General features: G+C 32.6%; 1 protein-coding gene across 4 annotated transcripts; it reads right to left on the bottom strand.

Moving 5' to 3' along the window:
- Positions 1-74: 74 nt before the first annotated feature.
- On the bottom strand, positions 75-23684 carry LOC124414264 (dnaJ homolog subfamily B member 6). 4 transcript variants are annotated; one of them, XM_046895270.1, is made up of 8 exons: positions 23262-23684; positions 8032-8123; positions 5081-5190; positions 3537-3647; positions 2154-2333; positions 1652-1910; positions 1403-1492; positions 75-891 (listed from the first exon to the last, which is right to left on the bottom strand). In XM_046895270.1, the coding sequence occupies exons 2-8, from the start codon at positions 8094-8096 to the stop codon at positions 723-725; spliced, it is 984 nt and encodes a 327-aa protein (XP_046751226.1). In that variant the 5' UTR covers positions 8097-8123; positions 23262-23684; the 3' UTR covers positions 75-722. The 4 variants fall into 4 exon arrangements, with proteins under 4 accessions (XP_046751226.1, XP_046751227.1, XP_046751228.1 ...); XM_046895271.1 differs by lacking the exon at positions 23262-23684 and adding an exon at positions 22737-22849; XM_046895272.1 differs by lacking the exon at positions 3537-3647 and having other exon boundaries at positions 23262-23673.
- Between the last annotated feature and the right edge of the window lie 720 nt (positions 23685-24404).

Here is a 24404-nt window from a genome sequence, read left to right as displayed (position 1 = left end):
AAGTTCATTACAACAACATACGTTCTTTCGATACATTTGTTTGTTTGTTTCTTTTTTTTTTTTTTTTTTTCTTCTTTAATCGTTATAAATTAGTTTCATTCTTACTATATTCGTAGCATTGGCTATAATTCGTTTAACGGCATAGGCTGTTCTCATAGATTCAATTTTTATTTTATCTAGCAACATTGCCAACGTCTAACAAACAATTATTCATCAAATCGATACTCATCATACGTAACAGCAATCTGTATGCAGATAAATATCGATGTATCATTTTTTTTTTTTTTTTCAGACAATTTCTTGTCACTTGTTTGTTTCTTTCTTTTTTGTTCGTTCTCTACAAATTATACTAGCTTTTCAATTTTATTCTAGAAATACGTCGCGGTTTCTACAATTTCATTACTACGGATATGTCAAGCTCGGATGACATCGTGCAATTTCATTTCAATTCGAATATTCCTTATTCAGAATTTCATTCAAATATTTTTCACCATCGTTTTCTCAAACAAAACTTTAATAATTTTTATTCTTTACTTTTGCTAAACTTCAACTTTCCCTGATTGCCCGCTTCGTAACCAAACAAGAATAAGATGAAAATTGAAATGTAAACAATTAACGTCAATTTCAATTCATCTTTTGGATAATATATAATTATTATAGAGACACGGAAATTTATAGACAACTCTATGAACTAAATAGGTATATTGGCAGACGTTGGTTACTCATTTTTTATTTTTCTGTGCTCTCATATTCAAACATGAAGTTATCGGCGATTTCTTCTTGGATTTCAAATCATTCGAATACTTTGACGAATCTTGATTTATATTATGATTGAAACTTGCACCTTTGGATTCTTCTGTAATCCGACGACTCGTAGACGGCCCCTCACACCTGTCAAAATATTGACATTGACAAGAATTGTTTTTTGTATTCTTTGCAAAACGACCAAAAACGTTCGACACAAATAACACCGCAAGTTTTTAATTCCAAGCCGAAGGAAAGTGATGTTCTTACATTGCAAGATTGGTCAATAAGTGTTGTTAGTATGCATCTCCGTATTATAATATTAAGTTCGACGCTTAAAATTATTAGTCTGAGAGCGATATGATATGTTTAGTTGGTAAAAAATCAGAGGAACACAAAGAACTCCAGACTTTCGCCTCAAAATGGCTTTGGGATACGGATGAAAATCATCCTAATAATTGGATTAATACTGCGTGACGTCTTGCAATGCTCAAACATTGCCACATTATTGTTAACAGCAAGAATGGTATTATAACTTAATACATCAGTGAGGGTGGTTATTAAATTTTTTAATTAATGATTCAGGTGAGGGGGAGGGGAGTTTGTGCAACCGTTGGACAGAGATCTAACGAATGGGGAATATTCAATTTAACTGTACGTTATAGATTGTGGTACGCCGTTCACTGTCTTTGACTTCAACACGTCGTTCTCGTAGGACATTATCGTTTCTCTCCCATTCTCGCATACTCTGTAAAAAATTTAGAAACAATACTTTCCATTAGCAGAGAATCAGCTAATAAGGTTATCGCCAGTAATTTTTCCACTTCGATAGTTGATTACAAATATAATGCTCAACAAAAATCTCATATGTAAAGTTATTGGGTTTCCGTTGTACGGAAATACTTGCTTTTTCGTTGTTATCTTTTTTCCATTGATGAACCTCGTCGATGTACTCGTCCTCTTCACAGCTGCTCCACCGCTCGGCCCGCCGAAGCTACTGTTAAATGTACTAAACGATGTGAAACTACCGTCTCTGGCTCCGAGTACATCCTGCAAATGTGGTCCCAAACTGAGTCCCAGTGGTCCAAAGAACGGTGCGCTTAGGCTGTTGTTGCTCGGATGACTGTGTCTGTTAAGTCCGCGACGTGTGCCGCCCCCGTGAAAACCTTAAGAGTGAAAATATCGATTACAATACAATGTATATCGCATTGAAAATCCTTACAAAGATATTAGAGAAAGTGAATCAAGTATTACTGGTTTTTTTTTTTCTGCGCAAAACCAGAACATGTTGAATAATTCTTAACAATTTCCAGAGTTATGAAAAAAATGGCAAATTATTAAGAAATATATAACAACGAAGGAGAAATTATAGATGTTTAAATTGGTTAAATTATGTGATTAGTAATTACCAGCAAATAGATCCTCGAATGGTGTTCCGCCAAAGAATTCTCTAAACACATCTTCAGGATCTCTGAAAACAAACGGACCGCCAAATTGTCTGTCGAATTCATCCTCGTGACGCCTTTTACTGCCGGGAGGCATGTGAAGACCTTCCTTTCCGAACTGATCGTAGACGCGTCTTTTCTTTTCTATAAAAATAAACACAAGAAAAACTATGTTTACATGCAGTTCTTATAGCGGCTTGTTCACTCCGAATCCAAAAGCAAATGCAGGTTGCGGGCTGTTAGTAGACGACGACGATGGGGTTTGGAGATTGATAAATTGGTAGTCCAGTACCATTGTGTACGTGAGATGATTTTTTACAAACAGTTTAACGTTGAGATCGATGAAAAGCATTTAATTCTTCTTGTAAGTTGCGTTCCGTTTTAATATGGGTTACAGGAAAACTTCTCTTTGGTTTCAGTCACACACATTAATAAAAAATCACTTCATCTCATCCAAAAAGCGAAAATGCAGGCAGCGCAGTTTTGTTAGAAGGCAAGGTTGCTAGTTGTGATGGGGTGCCTCTCTGGTAACGACCGTTGGATTATTTGGTGGAAGGAATTCCCGTTAAAATAATACTAGAGTAAAACTTTTTGATCGGCCTACGCAATATTTTGTATACAAAATGAATATATTCAATTAAAATTTGAAGAAATATAATCTAGTTTCAAATGATGTCGAAGTGATTCTAGACAAGACGCTTTCAACATGATTTTAAAGTAAGCAAGAAAAATTTAATTGGTATTATTTTTCCCACCCGTCCCAAAAAATTTCTGTAGAACCTTAGAATGAATATTTTTTGCAAAAACTCTCCTTTGAAATTCTGGTAATAAACAAAAATAAATTTTTTTTTATCTTTTTTATACTCATTTTTTACGAGAAAAATCCATGATTTTTTTTGTAAAACATAAGAAAAAACAAAAAACAAAACTCATGGGTGGAAAATTAATATCAATTTTTGTTTTATGAATACCGTCGTAGAGTTTACAGATAAAAATATTTGGAGTTGAAATATAACTTGAAAATTTCTGTGCAGGCAATATATACAGTATATTTTTGTAATGAAGATTTGGATGAAAAAAAAAGGCAGAAAAAACCAAACAAAAAAAAAAAAAAAAATTAAAATTGTACAATCAGCAGCAGCACCTAAAAACTCGAATTTTACCATAGGCTGAATAATAATGACGGCTGAGAAACCAGTTTTAGCATTAGCAATATAGGTGTATGTGTATATAGATATATATCATTTGATGGGAAGACGATGTTTCAGGGATCTCTTATTCTGGAGACACTCTTAAGGTGTGTGTGTTTTTTTTTTTTTTTGTTTTTTTTTGTTTTATCAATGGTACCAAAATATCGCTGGAAAGGAGAGTCAAAGAAAGTCCTGAAGGTGAATCCACGGCCTGGCCTTGATGACGCCTTCTGATACAATCGCTGATCGTACGTTCTTCTTTTCGCATCTGGATACCAATATCAGGTCACATCACAATCCGGGAACAAACAGAGGTGGTTTTTTTTTTTTTTTTTTTTTCTCTCTCTCTCTCTCTCTCTCTCGTCGATTCGACTCGATTGATTTTATACAAAAGCATTGTACACATGATTCAAAACGGAAACTTGATTTCCTTCGAAACAAAAAAAAAAAAAAAAAAAAAAAAGAAAAAAAAGAGAGACGTTAAAATAAACATGAAACCTATAAAACCACGCGGTTGTATCTTATCAATTAATTTATACATAAACAACAGACTATACGTTCAATATATAAATGTACGATTTAATTAATCTGTTAGTATTTCAATAATCAGGGTATAATTAAAAACGATTATACTGAGTAAATTATGCGAATGTGATAAAAAAAAAAAAAAACCGTTGTTTACTAATTTTAACTGAATTGTTCCTCGATTACTTCCGATATTATTATTTTTTTTTTTTTTTTCTTTTTCAATTCAAGTTTCGTATTACGTATTACATACTTGGTACTTATGTCACCAGAGACACATGTTTTATCACAACCATGCAGTAATTTGTCATTGTAATTTTTTTTGTTTTTTTTTTTTTTTTTTTTCTTTCTTTCTTTTAATTTCAATTCTAACGAGGATCCTATGTACATACAACCAGTGGAATAAGGAGCTACGAAAATTATAGAATCGTACCGAGAGAAAAGAAGTTGCAAAATTTGAGGATCCTTTTTCCGAGAGTGTCGCAGGTTTGAGCAAAAAATTTGAACAAATAATTGAAACGGAATTCTTTCGATCATTGTAGTACACTGATTTCTTAGCCTTATCTCGACGAAGGAACGGCGAAGAAAAATGAAAAATGATGAAAAAAAAAAAAAAAAAAAAAAAACGTCTCGCTATCCGGAGTCGGTGTAATTAAAATTTATAATGACCATCTCCGAAGGCTGCCTAGAATTTGATAAATGAGTGAACGTTGACTAATTAACAAAATAAAATTTTTATTAAAGTGCACATGGATGATGTTGCAAAGTTTTTTTTTTTTTTTGTTTTTTTTTTATAGTTGTGCCAAATCTACCAGCGATGGATGTGCTATGACTAAATGCGCAAAGCTTGTTTTGGATGAAGCTGTTGTGACAGTTTAGGCAGTTACCGAAATTCGATTACACATTGATATTCATATCGAAATGAGGATGTACTTTACAGAATCTTTTACTTCTACTTGTACAAAGAGATTTATCGAAACGATCACATTAGCTGTACAGTAATATATAATAAATTAAATGACTATAGTGACAAGACAAATTATAACGTAAATTACATGCCAAGCGAGTGACTCTTGATAGCCGTGAAATATGAAATATATTTCATACAAGTAATAAGATCTTCGTAATAATTAATTATAGTTTGAATAAAATTTTATAAAGATATAAAAATATTACCATCGATTAAAACTTCGTAAGCTTCCGAGATCTCCTTGAACTTTTTGTTTGATTCGTCTAAATTTTCTGGATTCTTGTCGGGATGCCATTTTAGTGCTAATTTTCTGTATCTGTAACAATATTAATATATTATGAAATTATTTCAGTAAACTTAAATAAAATTAACTATTCATACACATCGAGTAAATGAATTTTTTTTTCAATTCGAACGACATAAGCCATTAGGAGAAACAAAATAAAAAAGTTTCAGTACAAGAGAAATCTATTAACTTATCACGCAGCTGCCTTATTCTTATCAATGAAGTAGAACCGATCGAATCGGCGCGCGCAGGCAAAACTGTTGTATCATCTGTCGATAAGAAAGGCAACTCCCTCGGTAAAGAAGTTAATACAAAAGTGATCGGTAATATTTATCGATAATCAAGGACCCAAACTTCTTGCACAATAAATCGTAATCAAGGTGAGGAAAGGAAATCAAACGGAACGATAAAACATTGCTAAAAATACACAAAAGTAGAAACTTTACTTTACAATATAATATCCGAGTTACGATAGAATTTTCAAAATATTACACCGAATACTCACGATAATTAACTAAGTATTTGAGTTTAAAAAACAAAACATATCCCACAGCTCTTAGCTAAGAAAAATATTTTTTTAGTTTTTTTAAAACTGGTATCTAATAAATTTAATTATGAAATAATATATGTATATAAAAAAAAAAAAAAACTGTTTTCAAGCGGAATTCAAAGCGAAGCTCAAATATCAAGTTTCGGGACGTTGAATCCGAGCGTTGAAAACGAAACAGGTTTTATACAATGTACCCTTGGTATTAGCGCTTCGGCATTCCTAATATAATAATTTAATCTTCGACTTTCACATTACGATTGATTACGATCGTGAATTGTATAATTATTGCAAAATTCGTTATGTAATTTGGAAATTCTCGACTCTTTTGAGCTTAAGATTATTAATTTTCATTTTTCACCATAAGCGAAAAACATAACTCTGGATACAAAATGAAAATGAGCTTATTTTTTCGATTATTGTTACTTTTCAACCATATTTTAACGTAACTTTTGCGATTATTTACTGCTACTTTAATAATACATTGATATTAAAGCCGATATTCAACTGAAAAATTGCATCGAACTAAACAATCAGATTTAACATTGCCACTGACCAGAAAATGCATAATAATAACAACTATAATCATACCAAAAAGTTACTTGTTCCGTATTTTCTGGTAATTTCAAGAATCTAATTCAAACCGTCACTAGAACTATAGATGCTTTATTGAAATTTTCTAGAAACTTCTTCTTTAAATCAGTTACCGCCTGATTTAACACCTCACGCAATACCAATCGCGGCAGTTAGAAAATGTCCCTAGGAGCCCACAGCTAACGGTAGACTCCTAGGGACATTTTTTGCTAAATTAAGCGATAACTGTCGGCAAATAAAACTTAAAAATGTCCCTAGAATCCCACCGTTAGCTGTAGACTCCTAGGAACATTTTTTGCTCAATCAGACGGTAACTGTCTGCCAATAAAATTTGAAAATATCCCTAGAAGCCCACCGTTAGCTGTGGGCCCCTAGAGACATTTTCTAACAGTCTAGATTGGTATTGCGTCGGCTGCTGAATCAGGCGATAACTATTAGCCAATAAAATTCGAACGATTGTGCACTCTTTCCTCATAGACACACGGTATAATATCATATAGATATAGATATTTCACATGTACGATAGAAATTCCGTAGTTTACATTACCGGATTATTTATTTTTTTCCATTTTTCATTTTCCATTTTTTTTTTCTTTTTTTTTTTTTTTTTAAACCAGAATCGTACGTAACAGTTATGGAAAAGTTTATTTCTGGTTCTGATTTCTCTATGACTATTCGGTGGCCGTGAAACGGGTCAGAGCCCTCCGTAAGAGAGCCTGGATGTTCGGGTTTTATCACACGGAAGATCATCCGAGACGGTATGAATAATAAATGCATCACTATGCGGTCGAGAGATCACAGTTAGTCAAATGTTCACTATGTATTTCCGTCAGTGGTTTCTATATATGTATATAAATTCGTTTTTATCCTCAACACTCTATATACCCAATTCTTATTTTTTCCAGAAGCGCTGAGTAAGTATATATAAGTATAGATTTATAAAATCAGAAAAAACGAAGCTATTTTGTTATGAATTTTTAAAAGTGTACGAAAAATTATTTATAACGGGAAGTGCACAGTTTTTATTCAAAGATTAATAATTAAATTTCGACAAATTGAAAAAAAAATACTGTTTCGCAATCAGTTCAAAAAATCAAAATCAATTATTAATTAAAAGGAGCTGTATTTGAATAAAAATAAAAAACGTAATTTCTTAGTCATTGGAATGGATGGTGATAGTTTTAGAAATATTATAAACACGTAGAAATATTTAGAATTACTTTTTTTTTTTTTTTATTTACAGTTAGTCTGATTTCGATTTCTCTCGGATATTCGAGCCTTCGTAAAATTTCAGCACAATTTTCCCGTTCAAAATGATTTTTCAATTATTTTCGTCGAATAAAAGTTTGATGAATGGACGTCGGAGAGGGGGGGGGGGTGTGTGTAACAATCACGTTATTTCGATAACAATTCAAGATAAAAAAAATAAAGAAAAGAAGATAATTATAATGATTCAAGAAATTTCCAGAATTGTCTTTAGTCGTACGTAGTTAAGAAATGAGAATTATTTAAATATCTTCGTTTCTCAATGACGATCGATAATTGCCGGCTGAAAGATAAAGACCGTGACGGAAAAAAAAACGAAATGAAAATGAAAGGGTGAAATATCGCTATTGAATGGTTAAAAAAAAATTTATATATACATATATATATAAAAAAAAAAAAAAAAAAATTTAATCAACGGTACATAGAAATATACGATACATATATATATATATATATATACTCACGCTTTTTTTATATCGGCTCCAGTGGCACTTCGTGAGACGTCGAGGATCCGGTAATAGTCAACCATCGCAACAGTTAATTCTTAGGCAACCACCTGTTGATGTGTTAAAAAAAAATTGCTAGATAAGTGATAATAATAATAATAATAATAACAACAACAACAACAATCGTAAATACAATGAAACGGGTATAATTAACGGAAATAAATTTGTCTCTATATATAAATATATGTATACGTATATTTTTTGTTTGTTCTCAACACGACAATTCCTTAATAATTTATAGAAATTAACGAGGACGAAAGTGAAAATTTATTACTTCGGGCATAATTAAAAATCATCTGCTTATAGATATTATATATACCTATATATATGTATAATGAATTAAATTCACGCTACTAACTTAACATTGCAGTGCAATTATTATCACATATTCAATATATTTGTCGATTGTAAAATTTTTCGACTAGAGCATCTTAAACGAAAAATGAAAAAAAAAAGAAAGAAAGAAGTTAAAAAATGAGCCACCCAGAAAAAAAAAAAAAAAAATTTTTGTACACGTCATCGTTATTTCCAATTTTGAATTCCGCGAGCCAATCGTCGAGTGATTATTCCTGCTTTCATAAAATAACGATGAAATTTCGGGAATTCCGTGCTACACAGCTTCAACCAAGATTCAACCATGAGATCGGTATATCGCATTCTCAATTTAGATTCCTCGAATTTTTTTCTGAGTCAATTAAAGGTACAAATTTAGGTGTGTACACGAATCGGTTATTGTACATACCTCGGCACAAAACTTGCAGCATTTTATTCTCTTGAATTTAAAACTGACGTGAACAGAGCATAACGGTGATGAATTTGTACTAATTAAGTTGTGCTTAACATGTGCGATAAAAAACCGATAAGATCATCACCAATTCGATGATGCGCCACTTAAGTTAATAAAGATAATTTCAAGTTAAAAAATTTCAAAATTTCGAATTAGGTGCCGAAAAAAAAAACGGAATAAAAAGTTGGCCCACGTTTTCCTTAACAGGGGGGGGGGGGGGTGGTGGTTCGTGTGATTCACTAGATTTTTTCAAATTTTTGTGAAAATTAAAAAAAAAAAAAAAAAAAAAAAAACGGGCATTCGCGATCGACTTCGAATATTGATGAAAAAAAAATTAACTTTTTGATAAAAAAAAAAAAAAAATTCAAGCCACGTTTTTTACCGACTAGAATGTTGGAAAAAAATATGTGAAACGATTTTGAGATCGTCGGGGTTTAACACCGGTCGAATTGGCGTGGAATACCCCATATAAAAAACGAGATTATATTATACGGTGAATTTGCAACAGCAACGGATTATCACGTCTTTAATACATATGTATATACATTAGGGTGGCGCAAAAAAAACCGACAATTTTTTTTTTCTCGACCCTCGTGTGACAAAATGTTAGTTTTTGATGTTTCAAGAGCCCACTCCGTAGGACAGCTCAAAAAAAAAAAATTTTAAGAGGTCGCTCCAAATTTTTTTAAATGTCAAAAATCGTCAAAAAATGAAATTAAAAAAATTATATTTTCAGTATTTTGTTTGATTTTCAATTTATTTCGTGGTGTGTTGTTATCGATTCTTTCTTACTGAATTGAAGGAAAAAAATTTACGAAATTTTAATATGAATATTAAAAAGGTCGCTTAATAAGGAAAAGATCTAAAGAAGTGCACGAAAAAATTGAAAAAAAAAAAAAATTATCAGCGACCTTTCAAAATTCAAATTTCGAACTGAAACTTTTGGAGGCTTTTTTTTTTGTCTATAAAATTATACCGTAACGGGAGAAATTTTTTTTTTTTTTTTAAAGTTCGATTTTTGACGATTTCTGACGTTTTAAAAAATGTGGAGCGACCTCTGAAATTTTTTTTTTTTTTTTTTGAACTGTCCTTTGGAGCAGGCTCTTAAAATATCAAAAACTAAAATTTTGTCACACGAGACTCAAAAAAAAAAAAAAAAAAAAAAAAAAAAAAAAAAAAAAAAAAAAAAAGGTTTTTTTTTTGCGCCACCCTAATATACATAATAATAATAATACCTACACACCATTCGCACAAAGTATTTACACGTGTGTATGTGTATATGTATATGTATATATATATATGTATAACACACATGTAATTGCAGCGACATATTTCCTAGTGGGAAACGCTTAAAGTCAAAGCCTGGGCCAATGAAAATTCTAAAGTTAGCCAAGAACCATCTCCAGAATAGATTTAAAAGCGGAGGTGGAGGTCACTCCGGAATCTTCGCTAGCTACACACGACGAACTATCACCAAACTGCTGCACGGCGCACACTTTTAATCGTTTATTAGACCTTTCTTTCTAATCTTATTTATATATCAATTAAATATTTATACCGCACAAATCAGCAACAGCTACCGCAACGAGAGAGAGAGATATATATATATATATATATATATATATATATATATACAATACTTTAATTAATAACATTAACAAAAACAGCGATAATAATAATAATAAAAATAATAATAATGACAATAAATATAAATCTGTGCCTAGACAGAGAGAGAGAGAGAGAGAGAGGGAGAGAGAGAGAGAGAGAAAAGTTTTTAACGGTTGTTTGTTGGTGAAGTAATGAAAAAAATATTTTGTCAGCAGAAACTGTAACGCGTCAGTTAATTATTTACGTAATAGAAAATATTTATTTACCATATTGTATAATATAATGTATGTATAAACTACGATATAAATATTTATATTGAAATAATTGTTTAATTATGGTAAATTTTTTATTTTCTATTAGTTATTATTTTACTTTTCACCAAAAATTTTTTCAAACTATAACTATTTTCGTAGTCGGTATAAACGAGTATTTAGATATTAGGCAATAATAGTATTATAAAATATTTATTAGATAATTTTACACCGTATAAAGATAGTAAATTGAAGATTATAATAATTATGGCGTAAATAATAGATGGCAATAATTTTTTAACCGTTTGACTCTAAATTGTTCGTTTCGCTACTAAAAAAAAAAAAAAAAAAAAATAGTGGATTTAAGCTGATGCTTTTGCGTAGAAGAATAATTTTACATTCCTCGCTATCTTGATCCTAAATTTTTCGATATTATAAATTTTGAATGAACTAATCCTGACGAGAAATGCGAGCCAGATAAACTAATTCAGAATTATGAAAATTGCACAGACTGTAGAAACAAATGTTTCAAAGTAAGGAACAATAATAATTAAAGACGTATAGGTATGTGATAATTTTAAACAAAAACAACAACAACAATAATGATAATAATATTGACAATAAACGACTGAATAACTCTCGCATGGTCTAAGTCGTGAATTTCATTGACTAAGTAGTCAGGGTTAATTAGTACCTCAACCTTGAAAATTAGTTAATCAGCCCATCTACCAACGCATCTTACAATGGAACGTCTGTTAATTTCATGAGCGAATGAGTAGAAAACGATTACGATCACGAAAAGCATGAAATAAAAATTTCACTGCCAATGTCAGCGTTCTTGACGAGAAATATTTATACTTGAAGTTTGTTTTCTTTGATTTAAATTTCTCTGACCATGTGTATATAAATGCTTTCTGAAAAAGGGTGTCCAGTCCAGAAATGGTTTTACAAACAAGAATTATTATTCATCCATTTTGTTCTGATTTTGAATATTTTATATTTCACTCGAGCACAGCTCATTGTGAGGCGAATAATTGTAATAATTCGTTAACAAGTATAATTTTTAAGAAATCAGAGCTTTGTTCGTGACGATTGCCTGAAAGTTGAATGACAAAAAAAAAAAAAAAAAAAAAAAAATTTCCTTCCCTCACTAAATGGCTAAATTTTTATGAACCTCCAAAATGAAAATTATTATATTTCAAATACGATATGAAATTCCATAATTTCGAATGAATAAAATGAGATCTGATCGCAATAATTTAAACTAAACGAATCGTAGTAATAAATTCGGCTGTTCAATTTATTAATGAAAAATTGAAATTTTGCGCAACCTAAGATTTAAATATTATAAATATATATAACTGTCCTGTAACGTGTACCTTCCGGGCAAATTTAGTTTTACGTATATTGATTGATTGATCAGTCTTTTCAACTGTGTGTGCTTGTATAAAAATAAGCTCTTCTTGAATAAGCTATATCGGTTATATCCTACGCAGCGCTAGAATTCAAATAGATGTATGAAATGTAAAAATAACCGTTTCGTTCAACATCACAGTCAACGTCTGTTCGAATTTTCATGCGTGAGCACGTCGTAACACACATGTTATGCATATGTATGATTATATTCGTTCAACGTATTGCACCACCAAGTTCCGGTCTATCCCTAATAAAGTTTTCTTCTAACGGATGATCATTCAAATTAATACATGCATGTATATTAGAGTGGCGCAAAAAAAAAAAAAAAAACGACTATTTTTTTTTTTTTTTTTTTTTTTCGAATCTCGTGTGACAAAATGTTAGTTTTTGTTGTTTTGAGAGCCCACTCCAAGGGACAGTTGAAAAAAAAAAATTTCAAAGGTCGCTCCACATTTTTTAAATCATCAGAAATCGTCAAAAATCGATTTTTTTTTTTTTTTGTAATTTTTTTTTTTCTCCATACGGTATAATTTTACAGACAAAAAAAAAAACAAGTTTCCGGAAGTTTCGGTTCAAAATTTTTATTTTGAAAGGTCGCTCATAATTTTTTTTTTCAATTTTTTCGTGCATTTCTTTAGATCTTTTCGAGCGATCTTTTAATATTCATATTAAAATTTCATACATTTTTTTTTTTCTTCAATTCAGTAAGAAAGAATCTATAACAATACACCACGACATGAATTAAAAATCAAACAAAATACTGAAAATGTAGTTTTTTTTAATTTCATTTTTCGACGATTTTTGACATTTTTTAATTCCTGAAATTGAGAAAAAAAAAAAAAAAAAAAAAAAATGAATTCTATACATACAGTTTCGTTGGAGTTGTACGAACTTTTGAGCATCATTGTGACGAAACTTCATTAGTGGGATTAAATGAATTCTTTGTCTACATGCACCTAGATCTATATTTCGTTACGTTAGAGTTGAACGAACTTCAACCTCGTGGAGCATTAATGGTTTAAACGAATGAATTCTACGTTTATCATATATTTCAATCCGTTGGAGTAAATAATTGTTTTAAAATTTTAACATTGTTGAGCTTTATTAATAAAAACAAACAAATTTTAATTATATGTTAATTAAACTTTGTTTTGCTGTGTCGGAATCGTACGAACTACTTCAACTTCCTGAAACGTCATCAATATAGTTGATAACAGTTGATTCCTTATACGTCCACATCTTGTTGTATTGAACTTGTTTATTTTTCCCTTCAACTTCCCAAAGCTTTAACATTGAAAACAAATGAACTCTAGAAAATATCTATGAGAATGAAGTTAGTAACGTTACGATAACGAAAAATGTTTGAAAAACTCGTTTCCTCGCACTTTTTTCAAGATGTCTGAAAATTTGTAAGTTGCATATACATTACAAATTATGCGCATACAGAGTGTTTCCAAATAAACGTCTCAGTATGTTGAGTTGCCTACCACCGAGGGGAAGAAATATCGGTAAAACAGTTCTACCGATTTATCGGTAATAAAAACCCATCCTTTTATCGGTAAAACAGAAGTACCGAGTTATCGGTAGGCAGCGTGTTTAAAGTCCTCGCGACTGAGTTGTAACTTTCTCGTGTTGTCAATTTATGTGGATTTGTCCAAGCAGTTGTTTCGTTGTAAACAAACCTATGCTGTGAAGCGTTAAGTGATCGAGTTCCGCAGTCACGTTATAGTGAATAATATATATAATAACTTAACTCGACTAAAGTGATGACGAGTCGGTAGGTCTGTTTTACCGATAATTCTTCCCCTTAGTAGTAGGCAACTCAACATACTGCGGTGTTTACTCTGAAACAACTTGTATGCGTATAACAAAGTGATATTTGGATGTTCCGAGATATTCCGATGCACTCCAAAAGCCATCAGGGTTATGCCCAATGGTCTGCGGTTGCACATGAACAAAGTCAAAGAGTGGACGAGGTTTACAGCCGTTTACACATATATATATATATATATATATATAGTCGGTGCTCCAACATGAGTACATTAAACGTTAATCCATACTACTACACACACTGTATAATAATAAGTATATACAGAAAAGACCTCGCGAGAGCCTCGCTCCTGGTATCGTGACGCGGGATATTCCTAACGCCATAAAATAGTTCTCATGAATCACCGAGGACAGAGTGAATTTCGATTTCTGGTTCCGTCTCTATTTAAGCAAAGCCTCAAAGGCTGAACTTACACTGTACCATGCAGGCGTGGGGTTTAAATTCGTGGGCGAGTTTCCAACAATGGATATTCCGTTTCTTTTCAGTCTACTAGGCATCCACCACGTCTAGGCGCGCTAGCATGTATTTACCTGACCAGGTAGGTATATATATATATATATATATATGAGTGCATAGTGTGTACATGGGTACACACATACCGGTATTTACATTTACATGCTGGTCTGCAGGTCGCCCTGCAGACACGACAGGCTCAAGATTAAATAGAAGTACGTGCTATGTGGTGCAGGTACAATGCACTCCCAGGGCCGATATCATCGAGTGTCTATCGAGTGTATAGTTTGAACAAAAACGAAATAAACGATGGCAGGATTTTGAATTGAAACAAATGTGAAACCCGAAAATTTGGAATGATCATACATAAGTTATACCGATACCATGTTTTTTCAAAGTAATTTGTCAAAAATCAGGATGTCTATCAATCCTTAATTTCAAATTTCCTGAATCGTAATAAAGACATAAACAACAATTTTTCAAAACTCAACGAGGATACCAAAAATTCAAAGAATTTCCAGGATGAAAACAAAATCCACTGAGTTCAAGGATTTTCCACAATGGTAGACACCCTAGAAAAATTCATACGCAGTCATAATTATGAAGAACCATTTTGGAAAAACAAAAACGGAACAATAAAAATCGGTGAACCTTTTGGAACGATCAGCAATCGATAGTTTATATATAATTTTTGCAATACGTGACATAAAATTTGCCATTTCCTTTTCCATCGGGTAGAGAGATTCTTTTTGCAAGATTAGATTCAATGGCGACGTTAATGGTCTCGATCGTGGTGTGGGTATTAGGGTGTTTCAAATAAAGACGAATTTTTTTTTTTCTCTCTTATGGTGTCCAAAAATTGATAGTATACCTAAAACCAAAAATTTTGGCGCCAATATGAGCTCTTAATATCAATAGTAAGGTTTGCCTCTATCTATTTCTTGATTTTCTATTTAAATAACACGGGAAATTTTTTTTCTTTATATTTGAATTTTTATTACTTTGGAACGGTTCATCGTAACAACAATCTGAAAAAAGAGATTTGTAGGAAATTTCACGTTCTACAAAAAACATCTGAAGATCAAAGTTCCTCAGATCAACCGTTTCAAAGATATCAGCGATAAAAAATAACACTAATCAAAAATTTCAAATATTTTCCAATAAAACTAGAAAAAAATATCATATGCCATATTTATATTATTATTATATTAGTTTACAGTCTCAGGTTAACAGAATTAAGGTAATTTTACATAAAAAATAATATAAATATGGCATATGATATTTTTTTCTAGTTTTATTGGAAAATATTTGAAATTTTTGATTAGTGTTATTTTTTATCGCTGATATCTTTGAAACGGTTGATCTGAGGAACTTTGATCTTCAGACGTTTTTTGTAGAGCGTGAAATTTCCTACAAATCTCTTTTTTCAGATTGTTGTTACGATGAACCGTTCTAAAGTAATAAAAATTAAAAATAAAAAAAATATTTCCTGTATTATTTAAATAGAAAATAAAGAAATAGATAGAGGCAAACCTTACTATTGATATTGAGAGCTCATATTGGCGCCAAAATTTTTGGTCTTAGGTATACTATCAATTTTTGGACACCATAAGAAAAAAAAAATTCGTCTTTTTTTTTTAAACACCCTAGTGAGTATACATGGTGTGCCTAAGAGTGCAGCTTCTTTCTCCAAAAAAGTTTCTCTCTCGCGGTGGACTGGACTTAAGTAAGATGTGTACCAACGACGTCAAAATACCCTAGATCGGTGGTGATTAATTGTTGTGACGTTGAATCTGCGTGGGGAAAAAATTAGCGGGACTTTAAATAACTCACACGACAACTACACAAGGTGGCATTACCAAGCAGGATAGCGTTCGCCGGAAAAATAATTCCCTAACAATATAGGGATTTCTTTAGACAGTTGGTACACATCTCACTTAAAGGCTTTAACCTCGAAGAAAGGGGCGTGTCGTAGGAGTTCTAGGCACACCATATATACTCACACCACGGTCTCGATTTGCAAATTTTAGAGTCCTAATCACTTGTTTGCTTTGTCAATTTTTTTACTTGACTGTACATCCTTGGAGTGAAGTTGGCCGACGTGAACGATGCTCGTGAGAGAGGTAGAATGTATGTAGATACATACATACACGTGGCTCGTTTCACTCTAGAGTCATTAATGAGCAGGAGTGTACATACCTACCAAGAGAGACCAGCATATATACGTTTCAGTATTGACCCATAAAGGTGTGCCAAGCATTTTCAATCTATATTTATTTACAAAAAGTCTATTTGAATACAGGGGCAATGCTTTGTTAGTAGCCGAGACCGCGGTTTCGAAAGTAACAGAAAAAATTTCATTCTGCGTTAGTTTTTTTTTTTCCAAAAAATTACCGTGAGGTGCCTACTTCATCCAACCAAAAAATTTGGTCCACCTGCATCGATCAGATTTCGTAAATGATCGGTAGTCGGAAAAAATTGGTATTCATCAAAACGAAGATCGAATGATTTTTTCGTTTGCAACAAATATCCTTTAACCCTTTCATGTATATATTTTTTGTTACGAGTGATTGACTTGAAATTTTTCATGCATGGGCTCGCTGATTATGAATCTGAACTCGAAATTCAAAAATTCAAAATCGCGGATCCAATATGTCGGACAAAGAAAAACAAGAAGAAAAATTATGAAAATAACCTGTAAAACTTTTTGGTGTGTATCAAGTTCGTGTAAGAATTGGTATTCGAATTTCGACCATTTGTTTACATGCGCTATTTTTTCAATAAATAAATAAATAAATAAATAAATAAATAAATAAATTTTGTATTTTTCTTTAGACTCGGAAATATTTCAGCGACCATGTGGATCAAAAAACCCGACAGTTGTTATGAAAAAAGTAGTTTAATGAATGAAAAGCTGCAAAAAAGGTGGAACGCTGAGCCTCGCAGCGTGAATTCAAAGGGTTAATTAATTAACGGTGAAATAAAAAACTTTCATCAAACATATGTATTATTAAATAATCTCATGTTAGAACAAAAGTTTTTTTCTTCGTCGTTGTCATATTCCGTTATCACATAATGGATAAAATATATATATGTATACATATGTATATTAGGGTGGCGCAAAAAAACAGACTGTTTTTTTTTTCTTGAGTCTCGTTTGACAAAATGTTAGTTTTTGATGTTTTAAGAGCCCACTCCAATAGACAGTTCAAAAATAAATTTTTAAGAGGTCGCTTCACACTTTTTGAAACGTCAAAAATCGATTTTTTTTTCTCTCGTTACGGTATAATTTCATGGACAAAAAAAAATAAAGAAGAAGAAGAAAGTTTCAGTTCAAAATTTGAATTTTGAAAGGTCGCTCATAATTTTTTTTTCCATTTTTTGGTGCATTTCTCTAGATCTTTTCGAGCGACCTTTTAATATTCATATTAAAATTTCGTAAATTTTTTTTCTTTAATTCAGTAAGAAAGAATCGATAACAACACACCACGACATGAATTAAAAATCAAACAAAATACTGAAAATATAATTTTTTTAATTTCATTTTTTAACGATTTTTGACATTTAAAAAAATTTGGAGCGACCTCTTAAAAAAAATTATTTTATTTTAGCTGTCCTTTGGAGTGGGCTCTTAAAACATGAAAAACTAACATTTTGTCACGCGAGACTCGAAAAAAAAAATAGTCGGTTTTTTTTTGCGCCACCCTAATGTGTATAAAAAAAAATCCTTACATTCAATAATTATCAATTTTATTGCTAAAATGCAGTGTTCGGACAAAGAAATCATTGGACGAAAGAGATGCTGTTGTTGTTTCACATCATGAACGATATGCAATCACGGGTTCAACTATTCGTATTACGAAAGAAGTGGCGCTACAATTCATTGTCAAGCTTTTTTTTCTTCTCTTTTCTTTTCTTTCATTTTTTTTTAACACCTGTTAAAACTTATATTTTGACACCGGTGTTCGTCGTCGTATACTTATAACACAACGACCTTTGACAACAGTTAGCATTGACAACGATATCTATTTGTAACAGCTTCACCATTGGCAAGAATTACAATGGCGTGCATAAATAGTCTTATATATATATACATACATACATACATAGGCATGAAAAAATGATTTGTTAGTTCAAATAAATCGACTTTTGCTCAACGGCACAAACAGTTTGCAGGCTTTGTGAGTTTTTGTCGAATCAAGGTAAACGTTTCTGTAAGATTACCAAATCCTTTCGGTGAACTGAAATAAAAAAACAAAAAAAAAACAAAAAAAAAAAAAAAAACAAATAAAGACTTGAAAAGACCGAACGACAAGTTTAATATTTTTCTCAAGCATCCGTCTGATATCATCAAAAGCCAAGCCGAAGAAAATTGCATCCGAAGGAGAGACCGAGATGCGCAATAAATCTCGACACGATTTCAACTTTTTTATTTTCAAGTTCACAATCAACAAATTGTCTCGCAAAAACATCTTCGGGCCGAAAGTGAATTCGAATTCCGTTCCGTTCGTATTACGCGATTAAATATTCATACCGTAATCGTGACCGGAGATCAAATATACGTTTCACGCGAATAATTTTCTCCTTACCTATATTATTTAAATAAGTATAAAAGAAAAAAAAATACTCGCGATGAAAAGATTTCTTGTAAAATGACATTACACCAACCGTTTCAAATCCACTAACACACTGAATCAATTTATACAAGACACGCACAGCCCGCCCGACGATTACTTCAATGGTATCAATCAATACAGCTTCAGGGTCACACAATAAAACGTCTCAAAGATAAAATGAATATTTTTTTTTTTTTTTTTTTTTCAACAAGACAGCTTTACAGTGACGTTTTATATTATATTTTATTATATATAGTTTTACACTCGTTGTCTCACAGACGTGCACTCTGAGGTAATTTCGTAAGATGAAGAACAAAAAAAAAAAAAAATAGAAACGCATTGTACCAAATTTAATTTTCTTCAAACGATAGCGCGTGCATTGATTTAAAATTTAACAAAAATCCTTGATTTCATAAAGAAACATCAACAACAACAACAAATAACAAAGTTATTAACTTTGAAATTATATTATTATTACTGTTTTTTTTCTTTTTAATTATATCATTTATACGAGTACCAAGAAAACTTTCTTTCGTTTACAAACAATACGTAATCGTAAAGTTTCACGATACTAGTACATACATATTAATTACCGAATCATATAACCGATAATAATAGAACCAATTAATCTGATATTCATATTGTTTTACAATGCATCATGCCTAACAGTTGAATTAGTGTAATTGCGATAGGTTATATATATACATATAACGAATGAATAGTTTAACGAAGTAGTATGCGTGCAGAGCAGAGAATCATAAAAATAGAATCAAAAACAACAAGAGTCTATTAGTACTGATTATATGAGTACCAATAATATAAGGTTTCAGAAGTGGTGACAAAAAAAAAAAAAAAAAAGAACTACCCAATTTAAAAGGGGGAAAAAAAAAACAAACCAAAACCGTTTAACTATCATTGATTCAGATATATATATATATATATTTTTTATATTCTATATACCATTCTATATACCTACATATATGTACACCCGATATATAAGAATCGTGTGACGATTTGGATCGAATTTAATTTTTTTCCTCGTGTTTTTTTTTTCTTCTTTTTATTTTATTTTTTTTTTTTATTTTTATCCCCACCTCATTATTTTTCCAATATCGTGGGTCGTGTTTAGGGTTCGCAAATGACCGCGAAATTAGAGAGAGAAAGAGAGAGAGAGAGAGAGAAGTGAGCGCGCGAAAAGAAGCAAGCAAGCACAAGGTGGTGGATGTGGGCGTCCTCCTCGCACACAAGTTAGCCAGTGACGTCACAGTACATATTTGGCCAGCCATGCCGAAAGAAAGGATTTTGCCAACAGTGTGATTTCAGTGATATACTGCCCGTACATTTCTGCACGTGTATCGTCACTTATACATACATGCATTCATATATATATATATATATATATAACATCCCCGCGTGTTTCCGTTTCCAACTCTATAACAAACTAATATCTATAGCAGTTTTTCCAAATTTAAATATTATACGAAACGATATCGTTCCGCTGAGCTCTTTATATGTATACATATATATATACATATATATTACAATATATGATATGAGTCACTGTTAGTATATTTTATGCATCATGAACATTATAATACATATACGTGGGTAAAGATAATTTGTATATTTGGAGCGCAGAGCCTAATCTAGAAATGTTGTTACTTCATGGTTTCACGACGAGGCGACTTATGTATATACATACATCCGTATGTACCTGTATTGTGTATGTCTGTATATAGGATACTATTGCGAGTCCGTTTCTCGTGGCTTTTATTCGTCATTTACCCATAACTTATGATTATACATCCGTTGCTTGACCATCGAGCGATTTCCGCCCGCGACTTGGACAAACAATACCGTTTCTGGTTCATGAGATAAATGAATGTTATGAGAATATTATAAAGAAATAAAGAAAAAAACACACACACACACGGTGGATTGTGTCGGTAAATTTGTATTATTAAATTATTCAATCCCGAAACCGCATATTGTATATATATATATATATATATGTATGTACATACATCGACATTGAAACGATCGTTGGAAGCTGGAAGAAATCGTGTGTCACGGTGAAAAAACGTGCACGCACGCACGCACGCAGATAGGAAATTCCGTCCGATTGATTTTAAGATTAAACTGGACTAAGTACCACGTGAATTGGTGAAAGGAAAATCAAAATAATTAATTTCAGTTAGTCATCGTTGGTGCATAACGACGGTGATTAAATTCGTGATAAAGATTTTTTTTTTTTTTTTTTACTACTACTATTCGTAGAGCCTAAGTTTACGTAAAACAGTCAAGCATGACATAAATCGCGATAATAATTAGTTACTTTTTAATGTCGTAATAGTTAGGCTGCTGAAGTTAGTAACTTTAGCGTTACGAAAGATTGTGGGGAAAAAAAAAAGTGACTATTTTGTAATTTTAAAGTTACGTTAAAGTGGGCAAGTTTTTAAAACATGAAATTCTTTCGTCTTGTTATAATTTCCTCCATTAAATTCCACAATGAGGAAATAACGTTTTCTCCGAAACGTGAATTATTACGATAACGTTATGCTTTAACCTCAACCTCGCGCCTAAAGTCTATGTTTGTTTTCCTTTCTGTATACATATATACTGTTGTTGTTTCATCGTTAAAAGTCACCCGATTAACAAATGAACGATGAACAGTAATCTTAACGGTCGTTTGTAACACGTATATGGAGTTTGAAGACCGCTAGAATAGCTATTCCGTGTCGTGTCGATGGCGGTACATACATGTGCGATAATTAATCAATTGACCGACTCTCGGTGTTCCGGTATAATATAATAATATAAATTAAGCATATGTCTATAAATATATTTTATTTGTGCAGATTTCATTAGTCGATAAATGGTAGGTAGACGTTTGATAAACTCGTATTCGATCCTTTCGACAATCGATATCGACACAAAGAGTAACATTGAATTTGCTAACAAAGAGAGCTTTCGCAGGCAGACCGCAATAAACGATCGCATATATCTGCGATTGCTGCGACTTGTTGCCTTGAGTGGCATGCAAGATTCATGCCGTTCGATCAATAAGTACGCGTTTTTTGCTGCCCGTGTTATGCAGTGTGTTTAGAAAAAGTGCAAGCGATGAATTGCACGGGCTAGTCGGGTTTGTAGATTGGAAACTCGATGGCGAAAAATACTCTTTTTTGCTACTCGACAGTAGCACACTTTATAACCTAAAAAGTTGTGTTATTGTGTACGTATATGTGTCTACACAATCGTATCGACTACTGAACCATAGATTTATTGTAATTAACGAGCGAACAGCTGCAGCAGTACGTATAGAATATTTCATAAGCCGTTAATTACGTGTTCCGATTTCATCGCGATGTATCGGGTTAAATAACTGATTAACATCAGGGCATCGATTAAGCTAGCTCTGTGCGAACGTACGCAAAACTGTGGGGCTCTGAACAAGCAAAGATTAATAATCATGAGTCATAAAATCCACAAGTTAGATGTTGCACATCGGAGAATCATCATCGCCCTGATAGTAGTCACCTGTGGAGACTGAAAACGTGTGTAAGTACGATATAGATGAATGCCGTAAAGAAATTGGCACAGCCCTGAAAAAGGCATGGCGAAAAGTGCGTACCTTGTTGCGGAATAAGAGATCGAGAACGAGTTAATCAGTAAAGGCAACGTTCCTGGTAAAATTGGCTTACCTGTGACGAGTAATTGGAGACATCCACTTGCGATCACGGCTCGTTTTATTATTAGTCAGTCCGGCGTTAAATGTTAATATTTGTTACGCATTCAGGCATCTGTATGCCAATTTAATTTTATAATAACGCCTGTGTTTCGAAGACTCAACTGTGAACACACCGATAATGCGATTCCTTTATCAACGAAAAATGACGTATCTCACATCTTTCGACGTGAATATAGACACGCACACATTCACACATAGAGGGTACAGCTACGTGGTCTGAACGCTATCGAATATCGCGTTTACATCACACATATGAAAGGTTTAGAGAATATGTGTCTAGCAGCAGTAAGTGATAATCGGACGAATCTAACCCTCATTTAATCGGAAACCAGTTTGCCGATTTCTTTCTCGGGTCGGAGTAAAGCGGCCCTTCTTTTCGCATTAGTTGGGAAAGGATTTCGTCGTGTCGATGGAGTTCTACTTAGTTTTCGTTAATAGCAAGCTAGATTTTTCAACGTTCTTATTGTAAATTACTTACCGGAAAGTGGCTCCTGAGGTTATTATTACAAGTATACAACACACTGATGGATTAATTTTGAAAGAAGAAATTGATGAGTTTTTTTTTTTTTTTCTTTAGATTTCTATTGTCGATATTACGTATACACTAGTGTTATTATGTGTATATTTATTTTTTTATTTCGTTTTTTTTTTCTCTCTCTCCTTATTATCACGGAGCAGCACACATCGAGGGCACAAACGGCGGAGGACCTCACACTACACAAAAGTAGAGAAATTTCTACACCCGAGTGAAGTTGGCTGCAAACAAACAAGCATCACCACTCCGATCGATACGCAAGATGGCGACTTAACACTTCGATATTCGGCAACTGAGAGCGGCGAACGGTGAAACGGCGGGCAACGCTCACCGAGTCGAACTAAACGCTCAACGCTTGAAATCCAGCACTAAACCCATATAATATGGCTTGCTTGGTCAGCGATGAGCGTGTTCGGCTGTGTCGCGACCCGCACGCCACACAAAGACTTTTTCAAAGTCTCTCCACTACCGCCAGACTTTGATGCTACACTTCGCCTACAGCTCTTTTTACATTTCCAAATTTGTTAACATGCGTTTGTCATATTTATTCATAACTTTTTGGACAATGTAGCAAAGCCGAAAGAAATAATAAAATCTCCGATTCGAGAAACTTTGTCGTTTGGAAACATTTTTCCAATGCTAAAAACGTCTTAACTTGAGTTGAGACTTTTTTCCACCTAATTTGACTTCAGTATTTTAAAAATTGTAGCACTTCTCCAGCGAGTCAACGTTTCATTTGTATGATGCATAATTAATAAAAGAGCTCGCTTCTTCATTTAATTTCTGCAATATTCGTATTGGAGGGCCGATTAGTTACGTATTTTCGTAACGAGTCGAGCAACCAACCATTCGCAGAGTTTGCTGGTTCGAAATGATGATACGTTAACGGCGTAAAAATGATACTGAAGGTCTTTTTACCGCTACTACACTTTCATGCACTTTTTGACGTATGAGTTGGCGGTAAAATTACCTAATTTTTATTGCTGTTGCAGCGATGATTCGATGATGAGTTCTGTCTCTGTTTTCTTGATTTTTTAGCGCTGGCGGCGCGTTTTGAAACACATGCTGTGTATGATCGAAAACCAG

The sequence above is a fragment of the Diprion similis genome, chromosome 13, assembly GCF_021155765.1.
Source record: "Diprion similis isolate iyDipSimi1 chromosome 13, iyDipSimi1.1, whole genome shotgun sequence".
Lineage (NCBI taxonomy): Eukaryota > Metazoa > Arthropoda > Insecta > Hymenoptera > Diprionidae > Diprion > Diprion similis.
This window is presented reverse-complemented; position numbering and strand designations above follow the sequence as displayed.

Coding starts and splice junctions, on each gene's coding strand:
- LOC124414264 (XM_046895270.1), bottom strand. CDS start 8,096: ATGGTTGACTATTACCGGATCCTCGACGTCTCACGAAGTGCCACTGGA. Junction 2,334..3,536: donor TCCTTTCCAGCGATATTTTG/GTACCATTGATA, acceptor TTATTTTTATAG/AAAAGAAAAGACGCGTCTAC. Junction 1,911..2,153: donor ATTCGAGGATCTATTTGCTG/GTAATTACTAAT, acceptor TTCACTCTTAAG/GTTTTCACGGGGGCGGCACA.